The sequence below is a fragment of the Coffea arabica genome, chromosome 5e (assembly GCF_036785885.1).
Source record: "Coffea arabica cultivar ET-39 chromosome 5e, Coffea Arabica ET-39 HiFi, whole genome shotgun sequence".
Taxonomy (NCBI): Eukaryota; Viridiplantae; Streptophyta; class Magnoliopsida; order Gentianales; family Rubiaceae; genus Coffea; species Coffea arabica.
This window is the reverse complement of record NC_092318.1, coordinates 44,079,897-44,106,098: the sequence shown is the minus strand read 5'-3', so window position 1 is coordinate 44,106,098 and position 26,202 is coordinate 44,079,897. Positions and strand designations below refer to the sequence as shown.

General features: G+C 33.1%; 2 protein-coding genes and 1 long non-coding RNA gene across 12 annotated transcripts; 2 read left to right on the top strand and 1 right to left on the bottom strand.

Annotated features, from left to right (window-relative positions):
• Positions 1 to 5,171: 5,171 nt before the first annotated feature.
• Positions 5,172 to 10,604, bottom strand: LOC113743694 (uncharacterized). 10 transcript variants are annotated; one of them, XR_011814303.1, is made up of 6 exons: positions 10,581 to 10,604; positions 9,887 to 9,952; positions 9,750 to 9,834; positions 7,814 to 8,060; positions 6,311 to 6,421; positions 5,172 to 5,353 (listed from the first exon to the last, which is right to left on the bottom strand). It is a non-coding gene; the product is annotated as an uncharacterized lncRNA (long non-coding RNA). The 10 variants fall into 10 exon arrangements; XR_003461168.2 differs by having other exon boundaries at positions 9,917 to 9,952; positions 10,581 to 10,598; XR_011814301.1 differs by having other exon boundaries at positions 9,750 to 9,886; positions 9,917 to 9,952; positions 10,581 to 10,595.
• A 5,381-nt stretch (positions 10,605 to 15,985) lies between these two features.
• Positions 15,986 to 17,693, top strand: LOC113687477 (peroxidase 7-like). Its single transcript, XM_027205081.2, has 2 exons — positions 15,986 to 16,282; positions 16,947 to 17,693. Exons 1-2 carry the CDS (start codon positions 15,986 to 15,988, stop codon positions 17,691 to 17,693), a joined length of 1,044 nt encoding a protein of 347 aa, XP_027060882.1.
• Positions 17,694 to 20,792: 3,099 nt separating this feature from the next.
• LOC113687791 (amino acid transporter AVT1J-like) lies at positions 20,793 to 23,093 on the top strand. The gene is made up of 2 exons (XM_027205313.2): positions 20,793 to 21,795; positions 22,445 to 23,093. The coding sequence occupies exons 1-2, from the start codon at positions 21,034 to 21,036 to the stop codon at positions 22,964 to 22,966; spliced, it is 1,284 nt and encodes a 427-aa protein (XP_027061114.1). The 5' UTR covers positions 20,793 to 21,033; the 3' UTR covers positions 22,967 to 23,093.
• Positions 23,094 to 26,202: the final 3,109 nt, after the last annotated feature.

Below are 26,202 nucleotides of genomic sequence, written 5' to 3'. Positions count from 1 at the left end.
GTTTGGACAGCTGATTATTTTTCCAAATATATTTACTTACATCATCATTACAATTTCCAATACACCTTTTTATCTTCCCAATTACCTTTTTATCTCACATACATCATATCACAAAAAAGTGCTATAGTAAAAATATCTCAAACAACTTACAATCCAAACAAACTAATTATCAGATTGGTGGAACCGACGACCAATACCAACCTGAAGCATCTTCTTCCCAGATCCCAATTAGTATAAGAGATGATTCTAATCAACAACATTTCAATACACTGAATCATTCATCAGAGCGTTCAACAAAAATCACAGAAGAAAGGAATTCTCATAAAAAGATTTGTATGAGAAGGTAGATTTAATATACTATTTTACTTTCTTAAATTATAATCTTTACATATTGTTATACACAACCTTGAATGCGATAAATCATTTATTTTTTATACTTAGTTATCCTGCTTTGCTATCATGCAGTGATAATGGAAAATCAATAAATGCTGATTTGCACGGACAAATCGAGGAGAATGTTCAAATAGAAGAAAAACAAAAACAAGTTTCTGAAGAGTAGAATATTATTTGATACTATTTACTGCACTTTTTATTTATTTTCAAGTTTTTGAATGTTATGGTATTGTCGAATGTTATTTTTTCCATTTTTGAATTATTATTGACTGAATTAGATGTTCAAATTTATATTATAAGAATACTTTATATTACAATGTGCATATAGTAATATACTTAAGAAAGGTTATAATAAAATATATATTAAGTTTGTATTTCATATCGACATTTTTATAAAATTGACTAAATATTTTATTATTTTTCGAAGATTCCCGTTCAACGAACGGGTACAAAACTAGTTTATAAGATAGTTGTCGGAAAGAGAACAGGACATACATCTTGCAGCTCATGACAGCATAAATCTTGCCAATTTTCATGTTGCATCAATGTTAAACATGCTTGATTCACGAATGTGTTTGGATGGTCATTATTTGGCCGATAATTATTTGTTTGCATCATAAACATAATTTTTAACGTACATTTTTTTATCTTTTTAATCACCTTTTTATCTCAAAATATCAAAATTTATTTTAAAATTTTAGATGAGCACTTAAAAAGCACACCATTTAAACAGACTCTATATTCTAATTAAGAACTGAAGTGGCAGAACCCAAGGCTAGGATTTTGGGCCAAGACTAGGAAAACTATATACTTAAGAAGGCACCCTTACATTTTATTTGAAAGTTTTAGCAGACAAATTCTATATTTTTTTTGTAAGAAAGTCTATTTTTATAAAGATATGAAAAGTTTTAAAGTTTTTAAGGGAATGTAAAACGATTCTAGAGAATAAATGATCATACTCATGCAAATATTATTTGGTATTGCAGACTTTTCAATACTTTATTCATGATTTGTTTAAAATTTTTTTTAGTAAATCCAATATACACTGACAGTGTATACATTATCACCATTGAATTCATGACATATGTGTAAAAGTTGAATTTTGAATTCAAATTTTGCATAATTATCATTCATCTAGCGTTGACAGTGATACACTGTTAATGTAGAAAAGATTAATCCAAAATGTTTATGTAATATATCTTGTTAATAGTTGTATATTTGTTTTAGTGTAAGTATTATGAAAGAATAATTCTCCAGATCCCACAGCTCCACAAACTTCAGAAATAGCTAATTCGGGAAGAATTAACGGCAAATCATCGCAGCACAAATGAAAATGCAAATTTTATGTTAATGACTAAAATGGAATGCTTGTTAGTTATGGTTTCTTAGTCTTTTTCTTTTTTGATGTTATAAAAACACCATAAAATAATCAAGAGAATATAGTCTGTAAAATGGTATTTAAAATGATAAGGACAAGCTATTAAGGAAAAGAAACCAAAGAAAAGATGAAGAAGAAGATAATGACAAGCTAGTACATCATAATCGACAAATGAACAATTACGAATATCTTACATCGTATTAATGGAGGAATCTTGTGGTGACAAAGTTATTGCATATAGTATATAGGAAAAAGCTTATACCATGTCACCAACATGTCTTCAATTTCATTCAGATCCTATACAAAAAAGAGAGGAAAGATTATGACGATCATCATCTAGAAAACCAACTGCTTTTAAAGTAGTTGACCACCACAAATGATTTAAATTTGTATGAAAGTGGGAGATTAATGATTCAAATCTTACCTTCCATCACTTTGCCACTAATATGGCCTTTCTAAATCTATATAGATGTATAGTGCATCTGTATGATTCGATCATGGTTCAATTCTTATTTTCATTGATCCAGTTGAGTCACCCTTTACGAGTATAGTAGATAGTCACGATTGACCGAATTTTTTTTTTTTTTTGTCATCTAGAATCTTTGTTGCTGACCCAAGAAGAAGGCTACATGATATACCTAGTACTTTGAATATAAGAGCAGCCTAAGACGCAGATCCAAATGGTATCAGGACAAAAGAAATTTAAAAATTTTGATGAGCTTAAATAATGAAACCCTAAAAATTATGGTAAATTATCTTTTATCCCCTCTATAGTTTGATGTTTTATCACATAGCTCCCTATACTTTAAAAGCTATATATAACTTCTCTATGATTTAAAAATTTATATATTACCTTTACCTTCCTATGATTTGGTACTTTTTTGGAGTTTTTGTAGAAAAAATATACTACAACTATTTGAATTATGTGAAAATGAAAAAAATAATTGAAAAATGTGTTTAAGACAAAAGTAAAACTTTTCTGGGAAAAAATGGCAATCCCGCTGCTGGCAATGCTTCACTCTATTAAGATAGATGCTTATATTTAATTGAAAAGAAAATGTTGAGAAAACAACTCATAACTCGTTTGGACCGTACTTGGTGTGCATAACTAAATATAAAATTAAAGTTTCCTTTTTCCGTCATGAGCAGAAGACGTCTAAAATTAAAATATAGAGCAGAAGATGTCTGTTTCTGGATCTCCACATTTCTTGTACAGATTGACATTAGTCGTAATATGATGTCTAAATGCTCTTGCAACAATAGATGGACAATCGATGTTGGCATGTAGTTTTTACAAACGAAAAAAGATGTTGAAAATTTTATATAACCTCATATGATGTCTAATCACTTTTTTAATAATGGTAATTGATAGTTGTTGATAATTAATTATTTGCTAAAACCAAGAAAGATGTTGACATGTGTTCTATATGTATATATGATTACAAAGTTTAAATACAAAAACGTCAAAAGTGCATATTTATCACTCAACCTAACAATTCCAAATGGAATGTAAGATGCATATATTGCAAGGGAAGGAGACACGTACTTCAATGAATCAATAATTTGTTGATTAGATATTTCTTTTTGTCAAAGAGTCATATTTGTCATCTATTTGGAAAGCGTATTTTGTTTCATTTTTTACACATATGAGACCATTACTTTTTTTTTTTTTTTCCAATTGAAAGATTTGAAATCAAAACCTTCTATTTATAATTTCTCTTACATTATCACCCAACCTAAACCTCCCCTACTCACATTTCTCCCCAAATTAAATTGTTTACTTGGCAAATCGATTCAATTGAACAATGAGAGACCAAAGTAGGAATCGTGTACATTTTGAGTGCACATTCTATAATTTTTAGCTTTAATTGTGTTTTGGATCCAATAATAGCTTGAATTTTAATGACATTTTTTCTTTTTGACATGACATGTACAATTAGTTATGCTTTAATGGTGTTTTGTAATAACACCTTGAATTTCAATGACATTTTTTCTTTGGAACAAGTTACTTTCTGCCGTGCACAGTTAGTTATGTTTTCTATAGGACTGAGGCGGGAGTAGTTATTAGATTAAAATTTGAATGGAAGAAATCTTAAATACTGTGCACAAAGATTTCTGGCCTTTTTCTATTTGTTTTAAATGTCTACGATACAGCGGCAACTGCTCGCCATTACAGGCAGAAAAGCTTAAAAAAGTACGAATTAGATCCTGAAATAAAGCCAAATCGATCATGTCGATGCTTCTATGAATCTACATACTGTAGATAGCTTTTTGTGTGGGTAGAAAATAAAGAGAAATCAAACGATGGTGTTAACGCCTGAATTTTAATTCCACAATGAAATACAGAAATAAAATCATGCGGATGTGGAACTGCTAGGTAGGCCTGTCAACGGGTCGGGTCTAGACCCGGATCTGGACCGGATTCGTGAAATTATTGAGGGTATGGGTAGGGATTTAATTCCGTTTCCCGGATCCGGATCCGGATCCGTTTTATCAAGCAAAAAAATGGGTCGGATACGGAATATAGTATTCCGACCCGTATTAGACCCGGATCCGGATATAAATGAATTAATAATTTAAAAAATATATAGTTATCAATATAATTTGATTAGGGTGATGTATTTTAATAAAATTAATTTGATTTCTTTTCTTATTTGATTTTTTCTTTGCATTAATTAGAAATTAGTTTACAAATATTTTTTTTCTCATTTTTATTAGAAATTATAAATTTTGGTAAATTTGTTCGGGTAGACTCGGATTCGGATTCGGGACCCGCCGGATCCGGATTCGGAACATAGAATAAAAGACCCGTCGGGTAAACGGGTCGGATCCGGATCCGGCATAGTAATTCGGATCAGGGTCCGAAATAATGAATTCCGGTCCGGACCCGGCCCGTTGACAGCCCTACTGCTAGGATTTGTCAGGGATAGAACCAAGGCAATGTTGACCAAACAAGATGAATTTTTTTTTTTTTTTTGCAAAAGAAAATTTGGATTGTTTCGATTTCAATCATTACCATTGGTATGTTTTTCAAAAATATAAGTTATTTATAAAGTTATTTACAAATTATCATTAATACAATTCTAATATCCATTATGAGATTTAGACATACAACCTTTATAAAAGAAACTAGGAGGGGATCACCGCGCACTACACGCGGTGTGAGTTTGCAAGGTTAGTGTACCCAGAACTGAGGTTGCAAGGTTAATATACCCAGAGCCCTCAATGGCTGCATTTTCCAATTAAAAATCATTTTTATATAATTTTCTGTGTGTGGTTGATAATTGAAGCATTTTGTCGACATTTCAGTTGTGATTAATTTAGGTGTAAACCAAAACAGATAAGAGTTAAAAAATAATAATAATAATAATAAAGTTGAAGAGTATAATAACACATATAATTGAGGTAGGCTCTCCCAATGCACTATGCATGCCATTAATTGTGAAAAAGAAATAAGTCACAATTTAAGATACATTCATCGAAAAGTGCTCTCTTGCAGCTATATCTAGAAAAATGCCTCTAGTCTTTACTTGATCAGCGTCTCGAGCAGTCAGCCAATTCTCTTGGAACTATGCAATAGTGCTGAAAAATTAAAAAGAACTATCACAAAATTTGATATCTATACTATAGTAAGTGATTCTGGAAGTAAATAATGACTATTTGCTAAAGATAGTAGAGAGAAGGGAAAGTATCCAGCATTCATGACAAAACTTCATTAGCTTCCAAGTTTCCACCATCTAAACATCATTCAAATCCTATCAAAAAAGAATCATATTTGAATTTAACAACCACGACTAGAATGACAATCTAGTTAAACCACTGATAATGCGCCAGCAGTTTTTGCCATGCTTCGTTGCAAAATTTCAAGAAGCTACTAAAGTACCAACGAAAAAAATAAAGCCATCAAGAGCACATTCCATACTCCTAAGTTTGAGCTATCATTATATTTGAACAAGGACCTCTTGCCACTCAAACTTTTTCTCAAACATTAATCCTCGACGAATAAATAAAGAATCGAAAGCAAATAAACAGCATATCCATTTTGAGCAACCATCATATATTTGAATAATACGTCTTGCCAGCCAATTTTTCCTCAAAACATGAATGGTAGATAAATAAATAAAGAATAGAAAGGCAAAAAATAGCTTATACATTTTGGCCTATAAATCATGGAGATACCTATCATTCATGCCACCTTTTTACCAACACAACATGAATGAAAAATAGAACATCAAGCTAAACCAAAAGGAAAAGTGCAGAAAATTTCAAATAGTGGAAGCTAAAAGTTGAAAATACGTGCATATTATCATTTCATCATTCAAATCAGAGAAACAGAGAAACAGAGAAAGGTGAACTGCATAACAAAAATTCTTTCACTTTTATCTATTTAGCAAAAAATGTTAAACACAAAGAAAAGCGTGCTTTCACTGTGAATTTTGATAATATTATCTATCCCAGATGTAAATAGTCAAGTCCATAAATTGTTAATTAGGCATATAACAAAAAAACTGTTGATAATTTTTAATTCGAGCATGTTACCTCATGTAGTTCACTTTGAACCCATCTCGAGTAAAGTTCATTAATTTCAGTGCTTCTAGAAAATTGCCATCACTAATCGTTTAAGCTTCATAGTCGTGCAGCTCAATCAAGCTATAAAAGAATTAAACCAAACAAATTAGTCGAGTAAATATAGGTTTAAATGAATGAAACAAAAACTATTTCCTGTATGGATGCAGAAATATAAGAGATTTTGAACTACTAACTAAAAAGAAAAAAAAGAGAACTATAACTGTGTAGCAATGCGATTCATTTCCTAGTCAGCGGTTCACAATTTAAAGCCATTCATAAACCTTTGGAGGGTGATTAGAGAGGGTGTGCTTTTGATCCAATCAGTCTAAACCAGTTCATTCTAATATTTCATCTACATCCGCGGTTGTACGTATTCCTTGTATTTTATGTGCTTGCAGGTCAATTTTGCTTCTTCCATTACTGGTAGATGCTCAAATCTCGTTAATATCAGTGCCGGATATTATTGCTCAAGATTTACAAGGCTCTATCCTCACAATAGACCATCGAATGCAATCCTTTGAAAGTAGCATAACTGCAGCAATGCCCATCCCTATTTCTCCAATAAATAAAGTTTACAAAAAATAAAAAGCAAAATGCTTCATTTATCTAATTCTTCAGAACCCAACCGACCAAAAAAGGAAGAAACCAAATGCAGATACCTAAAAAGGTCTCAGTTAATCCCTTGTCATGACTAAACAGCTATAAAACATGCAATTTAACATTACCAAAACCCATCATTATGAACATGTTATCTTCCTATTGCCGTAAAGAGAAAAAAAATGAGGAGAAAGAATTTCTACCCAAATAACACTATGTGAGCAACACAGGGTGTTTTTCTTTCTTGTTTTTGGGTTGTGAAGTAGGAAAAAAGAAAGGCCCCGAATAGATTTTCCAAACTAACCAGTCTTTGTGTACTTAAGTAAAAAAGTATTCACTATTTTTTATAAAAAGCAACCATCAAATATCATATTTACTTCTCTATTAAGACGTACAGGCTTGCAAGACCTCTCAAATACTTAAGATATTTAGTTAGATATTTCATTCTAACTTCATATAGTTTTTGCACTTGAGCATAAAATTTCTAAAAAATTTAAAGCACATTGACAAAAGCCCATTTGGGTCACTATATAAATTGTACCAAAGCATCAAGCAATTTCTCTAGCATGATGAAAATAGTATAAAGCAAAAGGAAAAAGCTAAAACTTTGTCACAAATAAAACATCATATAATGAAAGAGCTATAACTGCAAACCAAGGTAGCACACCTGAGAATTTCTGGCATAGCTCGCTAGAGATTTTTTCAAAGGTTAAAACAACCAATAAAAACATTAGAAATTGACATGATCCGAAGATTATTATACAAATGGAAAAAAAGGAATCAGTGATCAAAACTTTAATTAAATTAAGCAGTTATTATGATAATTTAAAGTAAGGCTCAGGTCTATTGGCAAAAGTCAGGCAGAGATGAGAGTACCGCCATGGCTGCAGACCCAATTGCATTTCAAGGGGAGAATGAAAGCCAAATGCCATCAGGGTTGCCTCGCCAAGATATGGCAATCAATTTAAAACCTGAAATACATCTAAAGAAACCAAAATTATATCATCATAGCCCAATTGGAAATAAAATAAATTAGTCTATTTATAGCTTTCATTTGCTGTAATACTCCAGCCAGAAAGTTACACCCTTTTCCAAAAAAATTACCATCCATCCCTGTAATAACCTAGCAAGAAACAAAAGGAAACACAAAGAAATAGTCATATCAAAAGGAAAATTAAGAGCAAATTGCTCATGAATAGACACATTTATGCAAAAAAAAAAAAATGGAAGGATAAACCAATATACACCATTCAAGAAATGTCAAACTGAGAAATTCTTGACAACATTAGTTCAGATTACAAAAAAACTTAAAATTTGAATGGCCCTGCAAATTGTCAAAATCTTAAAACAAAAAAGTGACTATTGAACTCCCTTTGCACCTCTAAATAAGTCTTTAGAATTACTGACATGAAATTGACTTTCTCAAATCTTAGTTATGTTTGTCCTATAGAACCCATCTAAACTTTGGAATTCTAGGTTAAAGAAATGCATCAGAGAATTATTACTGGCCATAAAAATATTAGTATTAACTGCTATACATCCGTACTTATATGAAAATTAATCATGAAAAGTGTAAGAGAAAATGGTAGCATAGACATAAAATGATAGGAAATTTCACTGATGAAGAGCTATGCTTTACCTATCTTATTTTGGTTGCCTAGAGTTCAGAGGTTCAAGATCTTCCAAAAAATTCTGAGAAGAATGTCTCAAATTGGTACTTTCCATTCATAAGGAAAACATTCACAGAGCAACAAGCTTTAAAAAAGTTATGGAAAAAATGATATTCTGTAAAATGAAAAGAAAAAAGAAAGCCATGACCTCTAGTGGTAATGTCTTTCACAACCCAATAAGTCTATGATTTGGTAAAACTCATTGAGTTCTTTGTATAATACAATAGCACCAAAAATTTGAAGTGTTTTTCGCAACATGATCATAGTCTGTACAAAGAAAAAAGGGGAAAAAATCTCAAAGCTGTTTCAAAAATAAATACCGTACATATATGAGACAATTCAAAAGGTATCCACCATTCAAAAATAATGTATTAGCAGCATGCAAATAATGAAGGACCTAAGGCTAAAATTAAAGAACAACCCTATCCAATAGTGACCACCCTTCAATCCAAAAGCCGAAAAAAAGGAAAAATATAGCATTGTTAACTTGAAAATCTTAGGTTGTGTTTGGATTGCATTTTCCGTGATTTTTCATGAAAAAATTACTGTAGCGATTTGATGTATGTGAAGGAAAAAGGTAATAGGGAAATGTGATAACGGAAAACGACGTAATTTTTCTACGGAAACCGGCAATCCAAACAAGGCCTAATGATTGAACTGGTTTTAGAATGATTGAATCTTGATTTGTTCACGCCTTTAATGTAGTGATGTATGTTAATAACATAACAAAAAGTACGGAAAAAAAGATAATTTAAGAAAATGGGATCTGAATGCAAACGAATCCTAACATCTTCCTGTTATTTCAGCTGCAAAAAATTAAGTATACCTTTTCAACAAATGAAGAAACTAGAAAGACCAACAGATCATATCAAATTTTTTATTGCTACAAAGATAGAAACCATTTTAGGGACCAGTAAATCTACTATAATTTAGACTATTCGCAGAATGTTATCCCCATTAGACGATTAGAAGCCAATCTTAGCTTCTCAGAACCAAATCAACAGGAATTTTATTTTAAAAAATTGGAATTTTTGTAAACTAAAATAAATAAATGATGTTCTCGTAAAAGAAAAGGGAAAGGCAAGATTTGAAGAGGTATTGAAAACAAGTATCTAAATTAGTAGGGCTCTATCATCACTTACAGTGCTGTTGGCTGTTTGTCAAAGAAACCCCAAAAACTAAGAAGGCACCAAATATTTTCTTGTTAAGGATTCAAATACCGAAAACCTGAAAAAAAAAAACCAAATATTTTCTTGTTAAGGATTCAAATACCGAAAACCTGGAAAATTACAACCAAAACTTAATTTACCAAAATAAAAACATGAAATCTACAAACTTTTCCCACCTGCAATCACAAAAAAAAAAAAGGTCAAGTTCAGATCAGATAAGTAAAAGGAGAAAACAACATGAACAGAAAATTTAATGAAAGAAAAATCTCAAAATGTTCAGATTCAATAGCTAAAAGGATTTCAGATTTGTCTCTATCACTTGCTTATCACATGCATAGATAGAAAAAATGGTGAAAGGAAGAAGAGGTTTTTGACCAAAAAAAAAATAATAAGAGAGAAGAAGAGGAGAGGAAGACGATCAAGCAGATGCAGAAACATCTGAAGGCCTTTTATCTTGCAATGTAAAAAAAAAATAAACAACATTAGTTTGCTCCAAAAGCTACAACTAAACTCCTCATCTCGGTCAAAAAAAGGGAAAAAATTAAATGGCTAGATTATTTTGGGCAGAGGAAGAAAGAAGCTCGGAGCAAATTATTTTTTTTCTTCTCACCAAGACAGATAGAAGATAAGAAGATGAAGATGATGTTGAAAAAAAAAAGATGGAAGAATGAAGAGTGAGATGATGATCATGAAAAAGGAAAAGATCAGGGGCGTCTCGGTGATGCTGAAGAGTGAGGGACCATGGACTGAGAGGAGAGGAAAGGACTGTTCAGAATTCTGAAGCATGGAGTAGTCAATTCTTACCAAACCCACATGGGTTTCTTTAGGAAGCAAAAAAAGGAAAAAGAAAATAAAGGTGCGAAAGTGGGTTGAAGGAAACGGACAAACACAGTCGGTGGCTCACAAACGCAATTCACAACCCAATTGCAAGCAGCAGGTCACGTGAACGGCGCATGGCGGACGACAACTTTTCAGCAAATCACCAATTGACATGTCAGCAAAAACACACACCTTGGGGCAAGTTCCTAAGCACTTAGTCTACCTTAGGTTGATAATTTATTCTTATTAAATAAATGAGCCAACATGAATTTATACAATCAAGAAGAGCGAAAAAGCCCACGCGCCACAAGTGAATCTTGACTCTTGAACAAGGACAAGGATTATAATAAATAGCGCCGGCTGTCCATTGCCCCTAGCGCCATTCTCTGAGAAAATTAATTTCTAAGGTTATAAAGTCTGAAAATTTCTAATGTTGACCCATTTTTGCTCCCCTTAAACTTATGAAATTATATTTTGCCATCTATAGTGCTCCCTAGATGATTAAAAATACACAATTATCATGCATCTGCATCCACTTACGGTCAAATTTCAATATCAATCCAAGAATAAATTTTTTTTGACATTTCTAAACTCTTGACTGCTAAATTTAAGTACAATTTAAACTTGAAGCCTATTCAACAAAGACCAAAGATAATGTATGCTTAACAGAAATGTTCTTTGGTCTTAATTCCACAATAAATAAATTCCATGTTTTTTTTTCCGAAACGGAAAGAACACACACGCAGTTAAATTAGACAAACGCAGGAGTTAATCGAGAAATCGGCACGAAAGCAATCTAAGGGAGATCCACAAAGAACCACTATTCAACCAATTGATAACTGAACAAATAAATTCCATGTGTTGTGTCGGGAATTGACCCTAACTTAAAGTATTCGCTTTGCCAGCCACTGCGTATGAGTGACTGAATTTCGAGGCTCAAAAGTTTTTTATTAACTGGTCCGCACTCATGCATGATACGATGTTAATTGAGATTAAGTAAGGTCCTGTTTAATAATTTAATTCAGTATTTAAATTTAATAAATTTAAATTTTAATATATTCAAATGTGTTTGATATATAAAATAGAACATCTGAATTAATTAATTGATACTAAATTTCGCAACAAAACTTGCTACAAAAATAAATAATAGTTTATTTACTTATCACTTATTATGATATATAGTCAAATATATCATATTTTGTACTTAATAATAACGAATTCAGATTTCAGTTTTCAAATTTCAAATTTCAAATTTCAATTTTATCAAATGCACCTTAAATGATCTTGAGATTCTTGGTTCAACTTTTAAGTCCTCTCATTTCCCCTTCTCTTTTTTTTGACACAGGGGTGTCTGGGTCAAGCCTTACGGGGCCCGACTAATCCCCTGTGGCTCGGGCCCGGCGGTCCAACCCAGCCCGAATACTTTAAGTACGCGGAGGAATCCAGCGGAGCAGAGACTCGAACTTGGGATCTCAAGGGTCACCGGTGAGAGGCGCTACCGCTGGACCATTCACGCGGGCCATTTCCCCTTCTCTTCGCAAGGTTCAAACCTATTTTGTACCATAATAAGTACTAGTTCCTATCACCTGTCGACATGAGGAAAGATTTGACGGGAAGAAATATGAAGTAATCATGATTGTGTTGTTACCCACAAATGTTGCCCAATGGGCTGCTCAATTGGGCTCCTCAATTGGGCTGTTTCACTAGATAACACGTCAAATTAATTGGTGGGCTTGGAAAAAATCGTATAGATACTACTACTACAAATGATGGTCAATGGGCTTGTGAATTTGGACTACTTGGTTTTGGACTTATTTTGTGGACTAGAAATTTAGAATGAGTCGTGAAGCCCTTTCTTTAAGATGATTTTGACGGCACCGCTTGCACGGAACAAGGGAGAAAACCAAAAGGTAAAAACGATCGAGGCCCTTCAAATTTCAGCACATTTTATGTTCCATTACAATTTCTTTCATTAGTAAAACCTAAAAGGTATTGCCACGACATTTGAAGGGAGGATTAGGATTGAGACAATCAACCCTACTAAAAAATCTAACTTGGCCAAACTTAATTGGCAGTTGATGAAAGACACACATTGCCCTTGGGTTCAAATTCTTTCAGATCTCTACGTACATAGAAACCAACCTTTAAAGGAATTCCCTTTTAGCTTCATCAAGTCCAAAGGTTCCATAAACCTCAGAAATATCATAGTCGGAAACAACATTTTCAACCAAGGGTTGGGTTAGAACATAGGTGATGGTAAATCGATTAAGGTTTGGTCTAAAAAATGGTTATCAGCCAACACCCTTAGATCCTTAATTGAAGGACCACTACTACCAGAGGAAGATCGGTTACTGTTAGCTGATTTCTTTGACAGTAATGGTAATTGGAACTTCAATAAAATTTCCTTTTAACTTCCCCTCTCCATCCTAGATTTGATAAAATCCATTCTTAGACCCTACCACTCTAAACAAACAGACAACCTCACATGGAGGATTTCTCCAGATGGGGAATTTCATCTCAAATCAGCTGATGAGATAGCTTGTAGGCTATATGTCAAGGCCCAAGAAAATAATCAAACACCCCACCCTCCAAACCAATCTTTTGCTTCGATTTGGACTACTCACACGTCTCATCAAACCAAACTTTTCCTCTGGTTAACTTCACAAGACAGACTTGCTACAAGACATCTCCTTCACAACAGAAACATCATTCCTGACAATATCTGTCCTTTCTGCCCAGGGCAGGTAGAGGATACTAATCATGTCTTGCGTAAATGTGTCCACACCCAATTTGTTTGGATGGAACTCAATCCTATCTATTACCTATCTACTATACACATTCCTTTTCATATCTGGCTTAGAGAAAGATGTAAAATTTCCACACCCTCTCCTTACTACAAAATTCCTTGGGGCACTCTCTTTTCCTTTACTTGCTGGACCATTTGGAAATCTAGGAATAAGAAGATTTTTGAGCCCAACACACCACAACCTCCACCAATCAAAACCAGCATTAAGTTGGCTATTGAATTCTACTCCCTTGGACCAAATTCTAACCATCCCCCTCGCAGAAAATCCCAAATTCTTATCAGATGGATTCCCCCAATCCTTCATTGGTTCAAGCTTAACACAGACGGATCAGCTTCAGGAAATCCAGGTCCTGCTGGATCTGGAGGTTTAATCAGAGACGCCTTTGGAGGCTGGATTAAAGGGTACTACAAAAATTTAGGCTTTTCAACCAACATGCTGGCGGAGTGTTGGGGTATCCGGGATGGACTAGAACTAGCCCTTTCCTTAAATATTTCTCAACTAGAAGTTGAAGTTGACTGTGAAACTATTGTTACTTTGTTAAAATCTGCTACCAATCCTAATCATCATTTGAACTCTATCATTTTGGACCGCAGATTCCTCCTTTCACAGCTGCGGCATGTTAAGATATCCCACATATATCGGGAGGCGAACAGATGCGCAGACACACTCGCAAGAATGGGAGGATTACAATCCAACTTTGTAACTTTTGCTAATTGTCCTCAAGAACTTGCTTTTGTCTATGATGAGGACTTGAAAGGGATCTGTTTTCCTTGCACTATCTCTTTTGCACTGTAATAGATAGGGTGAAACTCTATTTTATTAATGTTTAATCCCTATTTCTACCAAAAAAAAATAAAGTTGTTAGACCTATAATCTCGATATTTGCAACAAGCACGCTCTCATCTTAAATTGTTAATTTTTTTTGTTCAATACATGCAAATTATTTAGTAAGTGGTTTTTATACAAAAATCACTTGTTTTGCAATTTAGTAACTTTAATTTTGGATACTTTGATACTTATGCATTTCCGTATCTTTCATTATCTGTCGATGGGCATTAGCTCCACCACATTAATTTCGTTTGGTCACATAGCCGAATAATAGTAGGACCTTAATTTTGCTGATCGAAGGGCGGTCGAGAAAGGATTAAATCCAGGATCAATTGTGGTGGAGTCTTAGCATTTGAAATGAGATTAATAGTTGTCTAATTGGATTCTAATTCTCAATTGTGCTTGCCAAGATTATTATTTCATAGTAGATAACGATTAATGGTCTCAATCTGATGATGTTTGCAATGCATGGTTGAGCACTATTTTGACCAATTGATTTACATCAAGGATATGGTAAAATAATGGATTCTACAAGATAATGCATGAACCAGTTCCTAACTTAGTTTCGCTAGCTCATCCCACAAGGGCCACAACCTAACTACACTAATAGGTGCCTCGGATGATGTTGGACCAAGAAGTATTGATAAATTGGCTAGACTAAATAATTGTAGACTTTGAATGATTGGACTTTTATACCTTAAATTATTGTATTATGATTTTGTTGAATTATCACAGCTTAGTTAATGTTCTAAGATATGATTTGCAAAGGATGTAATCATAAATGGGGATTAGGCCCTAAATTGGATTTACTTCGTCTATCTAGGAAAGCATAGTGTGAAAATTTACTTCACATTTTTTGTCTTTTTTTTTTTGGTTATGAATTTTTGGAAGGGAAGGAATGGAAAGAAAGAAATAGGGATGATATAGAATTCATGAGGATACAATTTTCGTTTGAAATCATAATAAGAAGAACAATGACCCTTCTCCACATGCTGAACTTGCATATGATCATGCAAAATTAAGCAAGCCTCTGACATTTGAAGCTGGCTAGAAATAGTGCCATAGAAACTTTTGGAATATATCTTTAGCCTACCAAAGCAATTCTAGAGAGGGTTCTTGCTGACATTCTAACAAAATAGTTCTAGCATTAAAATTTGAACTGTGAGAATAGCTCCTTTAAAGTTTTATTCATAAATGTTAAGTCAATATTCCTTTAAAGCTATTTTAACAAATCGAATAGCTTCTTACATGATGAAAGCAATAATTACAGTAATAGACATGTTGTTTTTTTTTTTTAACAAAAACCATAATCCATTAAGCTACGATAAGAACGAATCAACGTATTTCAACTACAACCAACTGTTTGTTTGTTATAGTTTATAAAATTGTGTTTTATGTGTTGGCAGTACATATGCCATCACAACAATCTGTAAAGTTAATCTTCTTATACCAGGTGCATTTGGTTTTGCCGTAGTATCTGCACAAAGACTAAGGTTCTAACTTCCGCCCCCAGCCGTTACTCAAATCTACATATAATAATCACATCGTTTGACTCATACATGTTGCCATGTTTCTACTAAGTGCTCCTCATGTATTCCATCAGAGCTTGCAGATCCCTTCAAATGGGAATGTATATATAGTCATAAACAACAAAAGATATATACTACAAGCCAATTTTTGCATACATAATTCTCAATTTTCTCCAAAATTCAGCAATCTAAGATATTAGGATTGAGGTCTTAGAATTGAGCAAACATGAAATTGTGCTTGTATTTTGTTTTTGCCCTGTGTTTACTTGCTCATGTATTCATAGTAGTCTCAGCTAACCCTTTGATGCTACCAACTTTAAAAGCTACCAAATTACACAAGACTAAACCACGGAAAATCCCAAAAGTCATATCTCCTGCAGATATCTTGTCCACCACTTACTATATTAAGTCTTGTCCAAACCTTGAGGGCATCATCCAGCAAAAGGTGAATGATTGGATCAAGAAGGATTACACGATTGCAGCAAGCATCATCCGCTTACATTTCCACGACTGTGCTATTCGGGTACTTTCACTAATCTTATTTTTCCTCTTCTCATCAACGTTAATCATGTTTACTTGCTGGAGAAATGTGTATGTCACTCTGAGATTTCAAGTAAGATGATTTACTTTTCTTGATTAAAATTCTCCGAATAATATCTATATTTTTTTTGAGATTTATTTACTTCATACAAAAAACTTTGTTTTATGTACCTTTAACACCTTAAATACATGGATTTACATGTATAATACCATTGTGCGTTAAATGAAAATGACAACTTGGTTATTGTCTATATTTTCCTCGACCTCACTTTTAATAGTAGATTAACGACACATTATTTTAAACTTTTCTTTACCAAAAGAAGAATGACATTTCTCATACTACCATCTCTACGGAAATTTAGATATGACTTAAAGTAGTAAATTCTAGTTTGTTATAGGCATGTCTATTCCGCCCTATAAATATAAAACATAGATAAAAAAAATCTTTCAGAGAGTATTAATTTTTCTTTATTAGAAAATACTACTTTTAGGCTTTTAGCACTCAAACTTTTGAAAACATTGCATTCTTTAATCTTCTTAAGTGCAAACTTTTCTTCTCAAAGAGCCAATTTTCTGCATCTGATTATGATCACCAATGTGGCCTCAAAGATATATAGAGTTAACCGTCATACTACTTTGCATTGCAGGGATGCGATGCTTCAATCTTGCTGAACCATGCAGGGAGTGAAAGAGCAGCCCAGGCAAGCAAGACACTAAGAGGATTCGAATTAATCAACGAGATCAAAGCCGAAGTTGAGAGGAGGTGCCCAAGAACCGTCTCCTGTGCAGACATTCTCACAGCAGCAGCAAGAGATGCAACAGTCATTGCAGGAGGTCCTTTCTGGGAAGTGCCATTTGGTCGAAAAGATGGTCGAATTTCGCTCGCAAAAGAGGCAAACATGGTTCCGAATGGGCATGAAAATGTTACCACCCTAATTGATTTCTTCCAAAAAAGAGGCCTAAATATTGTTGATTTAGTCACTCTTTCGGGATCACACACTATTGGAAGAAGCACCTGCTTTTCGATCCAGCAAAGGCTCGATAACTTCAGAGGAACTGGGAAGCCTGATTCCTCAATGGATGTTGGATATCTGAATTTCTTGAAGAAACAATGTAGTCGTGACACGAACTTTGTCAATCTTGATGCGACAACTCCAAGAACTTTTGATGAAGTTTACTACAAAAATGTGCAAACAAAGAAGGGATTATTACAAACTGATCAGCTACTTTACTCGGATGCAAGAACTGCACCTCTTGTGGCGGCATTGGCATCTCAACCGCAACTCTTCATTAGCCAATTTTCAGTCTCCATGGTGAATCTTGGGAATGTCCAAGTTCTTACGGGTACTAAGAATGGTGAAATAAGGCATAATTGCAACTATGTCAATCCTTGATTAGATGAAGCAATGGGTATAATCTGCATTCGTGGTTTTCTTTCGTCTGATTTTACGCCTTTGTCTCAAACTTGAATTAGTTTATTTTTATCAACGGTATTTGATGTTGCCCAAATTGCTTTTTTATTCATTTACCTAATGTAATAGTTCCATCTTGGACCTTTCACCTTTTAATTTGGTCAATACAATCTCTTCTGCGCTTAAACTTGACTGATTGGCGCACTAATTGTTTATCATCGTTTTTAAGGGAAGATCTTAATTAGTCCAAATGGGTGCTTGTGAATTCTACGGCTCGTACTTATCTATATTCTGTATATGGATGGATTGATCTACACATAGTTATAAAACCCAGTCCTGTCCGATGGTCAAACCGATCAACTCGGTAATCGGCCATAGAACTGAGTTGAGTTCCTAATTAAACCACTTAGATAACAAATTTTTTGACTAATCAACGATCGGACAATTCAATCGATGAATCAGAAAAAAATTGTCGATTGAATCATTGGTTGAACCATTAACTTAAAAATTTTACTATTTTTATAATTTAAAATATATTATTATATTATATAATATAACTATTGCACAACTCAATTCGCGGTTAAACTGATGATCCGATAACTCGATCACCTCTTCGAATTGAGTTTCGGTTCGAGTTTAATAATTATCATCTACAAGTAGACCATTTCATTGTCAAGTAGACTATATGCTCATTTGATTGCTTGTTCGATCATGAAAGTAATTGGATAATTATCTCTGTATCATCAAACCAGTTTTATCTGTAGAATGTTGAATGAATACAATAAGAAGTTTGGGAAAATCGTCCAAAACGTCCCTCACATTTTGTAAAATGACTTTTTTCGTCCCTCACTTTTAAAAGTGTAATTTTATGTCCCTTACATATTCATATCGGTCAAATTTAGTCCCTAACTAGGTTTCCGATCATTTTTTGGCCGGAATCCATCATATGCAAGGCACGTGATCATTTTTGAAGGGTAAATTTGTTAAATTATATTTTACATAATCTGATCTATTGTCCTCCACATTTGATAAGATAAATTTTTTCGTCCCTCACATTTTATAAAATGATTTTTTTATCCCTTACATTTCACAAAATGAATTTTTTCATCCCTCACATTTCAAAAAATGAAATTTTCATTTCTCACTAATTATGTGTGTGAATACATTTTTTTTAAACACATGTATATGTCTATTTGATTTTGCTTAATAATAATAGCATAAACACATGTATGTAATTGGGTCTAACTTGTGGGCTATCTTCTCTTTTTGTATGATTATGACTAATATTTACTAATAGAACCTTAATTTGCATATTCTTATTGTATTTTGACCGAAAATAGCTTTATTGGCCAACTTGACAATGAATGCAAGATTTTTTACTAGCTAATACCAGATGAAATCAAATGATCACGTATAATATATGGTATTCGTATTGTTAAGTGAAATCAAATAGATACATACATATATTTATGCTATTCGTATTATTAAGCAAAATCAAATAGACATATACATGTGTTTAAACAAAATGTATTCACACACACATTTTTTTTTTTTAGGGTTTCCCTCACACACATAATTAGTGAGGGATGGAAATATTCATTTTTTGAAATGTGAGGGATGGAGAAATTCATTTTGTGAAATGTGAGGGATGAAAAAAGCATTTTATAAAATGTGAGGGACGAAAAAATTTGTTTTATAAAATGTGGAGGACTATAGATTAGATTATGTAAAATATAATTTGACAAATTTACCCTTAAAAAATGATCATGTGCCTTGCACGTGATGGATTCCAGCCAAAAAATGATCGGAAACTTAGTTAGGGACTAAATTTGACCGATGTGAATATGTAAGGGACATAAAATTACACTTTTAAAAGTGAGGGACGAAAAAAGTCATTTTACAAAATGTGAGGGACGTTTTGGACGATTTTCCCAAGAAGTTTTTATATGCTGAAAAAATGTTTTAAAAAAAATCTGCTGTTGTATCCATCCTGTTTCAGCATGCAGAATTCACGTGGTTAATAAATGCCGAGAATGCGCATACATCTAACTAATAGACACGTCAGGATGTTGCTTCTAAACATTATTCTCCTAATTTTGGACGTAAATGAACGGCAAGATAGAGATGGCTATAGCATCCACGTTGATTAATTCGTTTGTTTCCAAGTTATTATTGAAAATTGACTAATGGATTTATGATTACACTTTAGAAATTTATTTGGCTACTTTAGTCGCCACAAAATTGACGGAATACAATTTATAATAACCATTTCATGATTATATAGGGCCATGAAACTTAGATTGAAAATGTTATTAAAAAAATTGGTAAATTGCCTTTGCCCCCCTCCCCCTTTGATTTGGTGCTTTTACACATAAACCTCCTTATCATTTAAAAACCTATACATAACTTGTTAGAATTTGGATTAAAGTGTAACCGTTAGTTTTCTGTTAAAACTAGAGATCAATAGTAGAAAGTCAAACTCAATCTAATAAATTGATAAACTCACCCTTTCACTACTTTTCTTTTTTTTTTTTCTTTTCTTTCTCTCTCTTTTTTTTTTTTTTGGGAAGAGAAGAGATGATTTTGAAAATCTATTCTTTGGCCTACAAAATTTTAATTTTTTCCAAATACAAAAGATATGGAAGGGAAATAAATAAATAAATAAGAAACAAAATAGATGGAAGGGAAACATAAAACAAATAAATAAGAAACAAAAATACCAGATCTTTTTTGTCTATAAATATCATTATAGGTTTTTAGCCAAATCTTTAATGGTATTTCTAGTTCTTATTTAGCTATTTTTTGTTTTAATTTGTTTTTTAGGGAAAACAAGAAGTAATAAAAAGATAAATTTGCTAATTTATTAGTTTGACTTTGAGTTTTTTACTATTGACCGTTAGTTTTAATAAAAAAATTAATGGTGATACTTTAACCCAAATTATGAGGAAGTTATATATAATTTTTTAAATCATAAGGGGTTATATGATAAAGCACCAAACTATAAAGGGATAAAAGGTAATTTATTCTTAGAAAAATAAGCATTACAAACAGCCATTGCACGTTTCAAGTAAAGACAGACCCGTACCAATCATCCTATGGCTGAAGCCATATTCGATTTTCACTTTGCTTCATCGAACAAGTAGTGTTCCATACGAAAGAAATATCTTCCAAAGAAATCATTATCTTGAACAAAATCAAAACGTTGTTGCTGCTATGAATAGAAAGCCACCAAAAAGAGGCTAGACCACAATGTAATTCCACCTCTCTTTAGGCCACTATTGTTCACTTTGCTTTATCCAGCAAGTGTTTCACAAACTTATTCATGGATGAAACAGCAGAAAATAGCCACTCAATTGATATACCTCTCCTGGATGGAGCGAATGAATCCAATGAATTGAAGCCTGAAGGACATCTTTCCACTTTAGGCTGTACATCCTTTTGGAAAACATGCTTCCATGGAGTCAATTCTTTATCAGGTGTTGGGATACTCTCAGTCCCATATGCACTATCATCAGGTGGATGGTTAAGCTTATTCCTTCTCCTCATCATTGCATGCTCAACCCTCTACACTGGCTTCTTGATTCAAAGATGTATGGATTTGGAAACCACCATAAGGACATTTCCTGATATGGGGCAACGGGCATTTGGGGCAAAAGGAAGAACACTTGTATCAATCATAATGAATGCTGAACTTTATTTGGTGGCTACTGGTTTCTTGATTATTGAAGGAGATAATTTGTCAAACTTATTTCCAGATGTTGGGTTTGCAATAGGTGGTTTTAATATTGGTGCAAGACAAAGTTTTGTTATCATGGTTGGACTTATAATTCTTCCCACGGTTTGGTTGAATAATATGAACATTCTTTCATATGTATCAGCTAGTGGAGTTGTGGCTTCAGTTGTACTTCTTTGCTCAATTTTGTGGACTGGTGCATTTGATGGGATTGGATTTCATGAAAAGGGAAGGTTGGTAGGTTGGAGTGGAATCCCAACAGCTGCTAGTCTTTATGCCTTTTGCTATTGCTCTCATCCTGTTTTTCCAACCTTGTATACTTCCATGAGAAATCGGAGACACTTCCCAAAGGTACTGATGAATTCTCTTAATTGATACTCTCACCTCATTTCAATTGCTCTTTTTGAATATTTAAAAGAGTAATACTGTGATACTTTGTGATTTTTGATATATGCAACACAAAAAAAAAGGAAGTGATATTTGCACTCCAGAATTAGCCTCTTGCACCTCTTGGAAGCATATTATTTAGTGAGTGAATTGAAATGCAAGGGACTAAAATGGGAGTGCAAATATCAATTTCAAAAAAAGGTTAAAAAACTTTTTCAAAGAAAATTCTGAAGGAAACTTTCCAATAATTTTAAGTTGATGACATTGTGCTCTTAAATTTTTTTTTTATTCCAAACTTCTATTGATTCGAGTATTCACTAGAACTGAATATGGACTGTTTTAACTCTAAAAACAAATGGTTACACTTGAGTAACAGGTGCAGTTTTTTAGAAGTTAAGAACTCAAGTTTATCCAAGTCTAGTACTTTGTTTATATAAGTGGCATTAGGGGAGGGTTTGGTTGGACGGTAAAGTGGGAGGGATTGTAAGTAAGAGGTTATTGGCTCAAAACCTCCCACCTAAAAAAAAGAGATGTAAGTGGCATTATTCCTTTAACTCATTTTATTCTCTAAATATTTTCCTTGAACCTGATTTTTTTTTTTTCTTTTTTACAGGTTTTGCTTCTTTGCTTTTTCTTCTGCACCCTTACCTATGCATTAATGGCAATTTTGGGGTACCTAATGTTTGGTTCAAAAGTTCATTCTCAAATAACCTTAGACCTTTCAACCAATAAAATTAGCTCAAAAGTAGCCATATACACCACACTCGTCAATCCCATAGCCAAATATGCATTGATGGTTACACCAATTGTGGATGCTATTGAAAATAGACTCCTCTCTGGTCACAAGAAAAGATCAGACAGCCTACTCATCAGAACCTGCCTCGTCTTCAGCACTGTCATTATCGCTGTGGCCATTCCATTTTTTGGACAGCTAATGTCACTCGTGGGAGCATTTCTGAGCATCACAGCTTCTGTCATACTACCATCCTTGTGCTTCCTGAAGATTTCTGGCACCCACCAGAGATTTAATTTGGAGTTATTGATCATAACTGGAATTGTTTTGATGGGTACAGCAATTATGATTACTGGAACTTACACATCTTTGTTGGAGTTAATAATCAACTTTGCAATATAAATTTGCATTGACACAAAATATTCTATTCTTGTTTAGTACTGCTTTGCTAAGTGAAACATCAACACCAGATTCCAAAACGAATGGCATGATTTTTAGGATTTTATAAAGCGGAGTATGCTTTTCTTTATCTTTCTCATTTAATTCTCTTAGTCGTTATCGTATATTAAATCTTTTTTTCGTACGTAATTTCGACCAGGGTACCATCAATTTGCCAATTCGCAATATTGGGCCTCTGACAATTTGCCCAGGAAATGTGTCTGTAAACATTTTAGTATCTGAAGTTCTATGGCAATACTATGTTGGCCCAATTATTTAGCAGTTTCATGATAATTAGTTACGAGGAGACAACTGTCTGCTTTCTTTGGGCTCAGAATTGGGCCATGGCCACAAGGGCTTGAACCAGTATGTTGTCAGACGTCTATCGTGTTCAAGTTCCTCTGTACCTAAGTCCTCAAACCGGTAATTCATGACAGGGGTGTGAATTCTTGATCTTCCTTTTCAGTCTCAACGTGCAAAGATTTTTCATGTAAAATAACTGAATTGCAAACTTTTTAGCTGCAATTTCTACTCTTCATTTTGTATGACCAAACATATGCCATTTTTCTAGAATGTAGAATGGAAAATCCATCAAAGGAAACTTTCTGCAGATTATGAACTTTCTAATGAATTTCTTAGACTTCAGAAATCAATAGTCAAAGACATAGTGTATACACAACCTTTCAATACTTTCATAATTAGTTGGTATGGTTGGCATGAATGTGATATGGTATCTATTAATAAAATGGATGGTTAATATGGTTAGCAATAATAATATGTGATATGGTATTTAATACTTTAATAATTGAATTAATCTTTCATACATTGATAATGTGTACACTGTCAGCATTGAATGGATGATAACTATACAAAAATTAAATTTGAAAATCAACTTTTGCATATATGTTATAGATCTAACGGTGATAGTGAATACACTCTCAATATATGTAAGATTTGCTCTTAATAATTAGTTATTTTGGTTAATATAAGTTGGGTAGTTAGTTGTTTTAATAGTTGATTAGTGTGATGTTTATTTGTAATGGAGGAAGGCATAATTGGCATTGACATTGAGGAGATTTTTTTCATTACTTAAGAATGAAAAACAAGAGGACCAAAATTTCACTACCCTTCCTTACATCCCTACTAATTTTCCTAAAAGACAAACAATTCTTTTTTTTTTTCCTCTTCTTTTTAGTGTAAGTGAGAGGTCTCGAATTCAAAATCATTCACTTATATCTCTTTCGCCGTACCATCCAATCTATTCCTCTTCCACTAGCAATTCTAGAAACCAATATTAAGTACTAATGACTGGCAGAATAGACAAATTGAGGACAATATAGTAAACTCATGCCAGCACATCACCTGTCATTGGCAAATGCGAGCTTTATCTTAAAAGCTTTAGAGCATAAGTACATGTGAAACTCCAGAAATAGACAAATGTTATGAAACAACTAAAAGTGTGGATGTCCCTTTGTATTTCCAAGAGAATTAATTCATGATTTATGACTACATTATGTATAGAAGTTACAATCCATAAATCTATTCATGTAGTGGAGAAACCATTTCATAAGTTTTTTCATATTCTTGTAGTAGTAGGTGTTTAATAGGATTGATGTACCTTTAATCTTGTAGTACCTATATATAGAGGTACATTGACACCCTTTTGTGATGACTTTTGTATTTTGTTGGAATATCAGAATATCATTCTCTATTTCTCTAATATCTCCATTCATATTATAGTAGTTTATTAGTTTTACAACACGTTATTAGCACAATCTTCTACTTTTGAGCAAAAGGTGAAAAACGGAGTCTCTACTTTGAACAAAAGTGAAACACAAGATTTTGCCGAAATTTTGCCCGTATTTCTTCAAGTGACTTCTAAGGTAAATTTCTAACTCAAAAACTTATTTTAATTTCTTATAGCTAATCTTACAAAACAAGAGTTCGTATCTCTTGATATTTCTGGAAAAAATTATTTATCATGGGTATTGGATGTTGAAATTCATCTTGAGGCAATGGGTCTTGGTAACACTATTGTTGAAAAAAATGAATCTTCAAACCAAGATTGTGCCAAAGCTATGATTTTTCTTCGTCATTATTTAGATGAAAGATTAAAAATAGAGTATCTTACTGTTAAAGATCCTCTTGTCCTTTGGCAAGATTTGAAAGAAAGATTCGACCACATGAAATTGGTCGTTCTTCCAAAAGGCCGATATAATTGGCATCACTTACGGCTGCAAGATTTTAAATTTGTCAACGAATATAATTCAGCCATGTTCAGAATCACTTCTCAATTATCATTATGTGGCGAAAAAGTCACTGATGAAAATATGTTAGAGAAGATATTTTCTACTTTTCATGTCTCTAACATGCTCCTGCAGCAGCAATACCGAGAGAAGGGATTTAAAAAATATTCTGAACTTATCGCATGTCTTCTCTTGGCTGAACAAAATCATGAATTAATCCTCTTGGGAATACAAAGGGACATCCACATTTTTAGTTGTTTCATAACACTCCCCCTTGGATGTTCATTACACAAAGAATATGTCTCGTTAAAACCTTACTAGGGAAAAATCCATCGGGACAAAAACCCTAGTGAAAGAAAAAGAGTACACTATTTCTGTGTATTAATTTCTCTCCCTGATGCAAACATCATTTGAGATCTTTTAATCGTCGCATTCCAATATTCGCGCACTTATGTGCAGAAGATCTTAAGTTTATTATAGTATGGATGGAGAAATTAGAGAAAGAAGTAGAGAAGTAGAAAATAATATTCTGATATTCAAACAAAATACAAAAGTTCTCACAAATGATGTCAATGTACCTTTATATATAGTTACTACAAGATTAAAGGTACATTAATTCTATTAAACTCCCACTACTACAAGAATATGACGAAACCTATGAAACGATTTCTTCGATACATGAATAGATTTATGGATTGTAATTTCTATACATAATGTAGTCATAAATCATGAATTAATTCTCTTGAAAATACAAAGGGACATCCACACTTTTAATTGTTTTATAACACTCCCTCTTGGATGTCCATTATACAAAGAATATGCCTCGTTAAAACCTTATTAGGGAAAAATTTATCGGAACAAAAACCCTAGTGAAGGAAAAAGAGTACACTATTTCTGTGTATTAATTTCTCTCCCTGATGCAAACATCATTTGAGATCTTTTAATCATCGCATT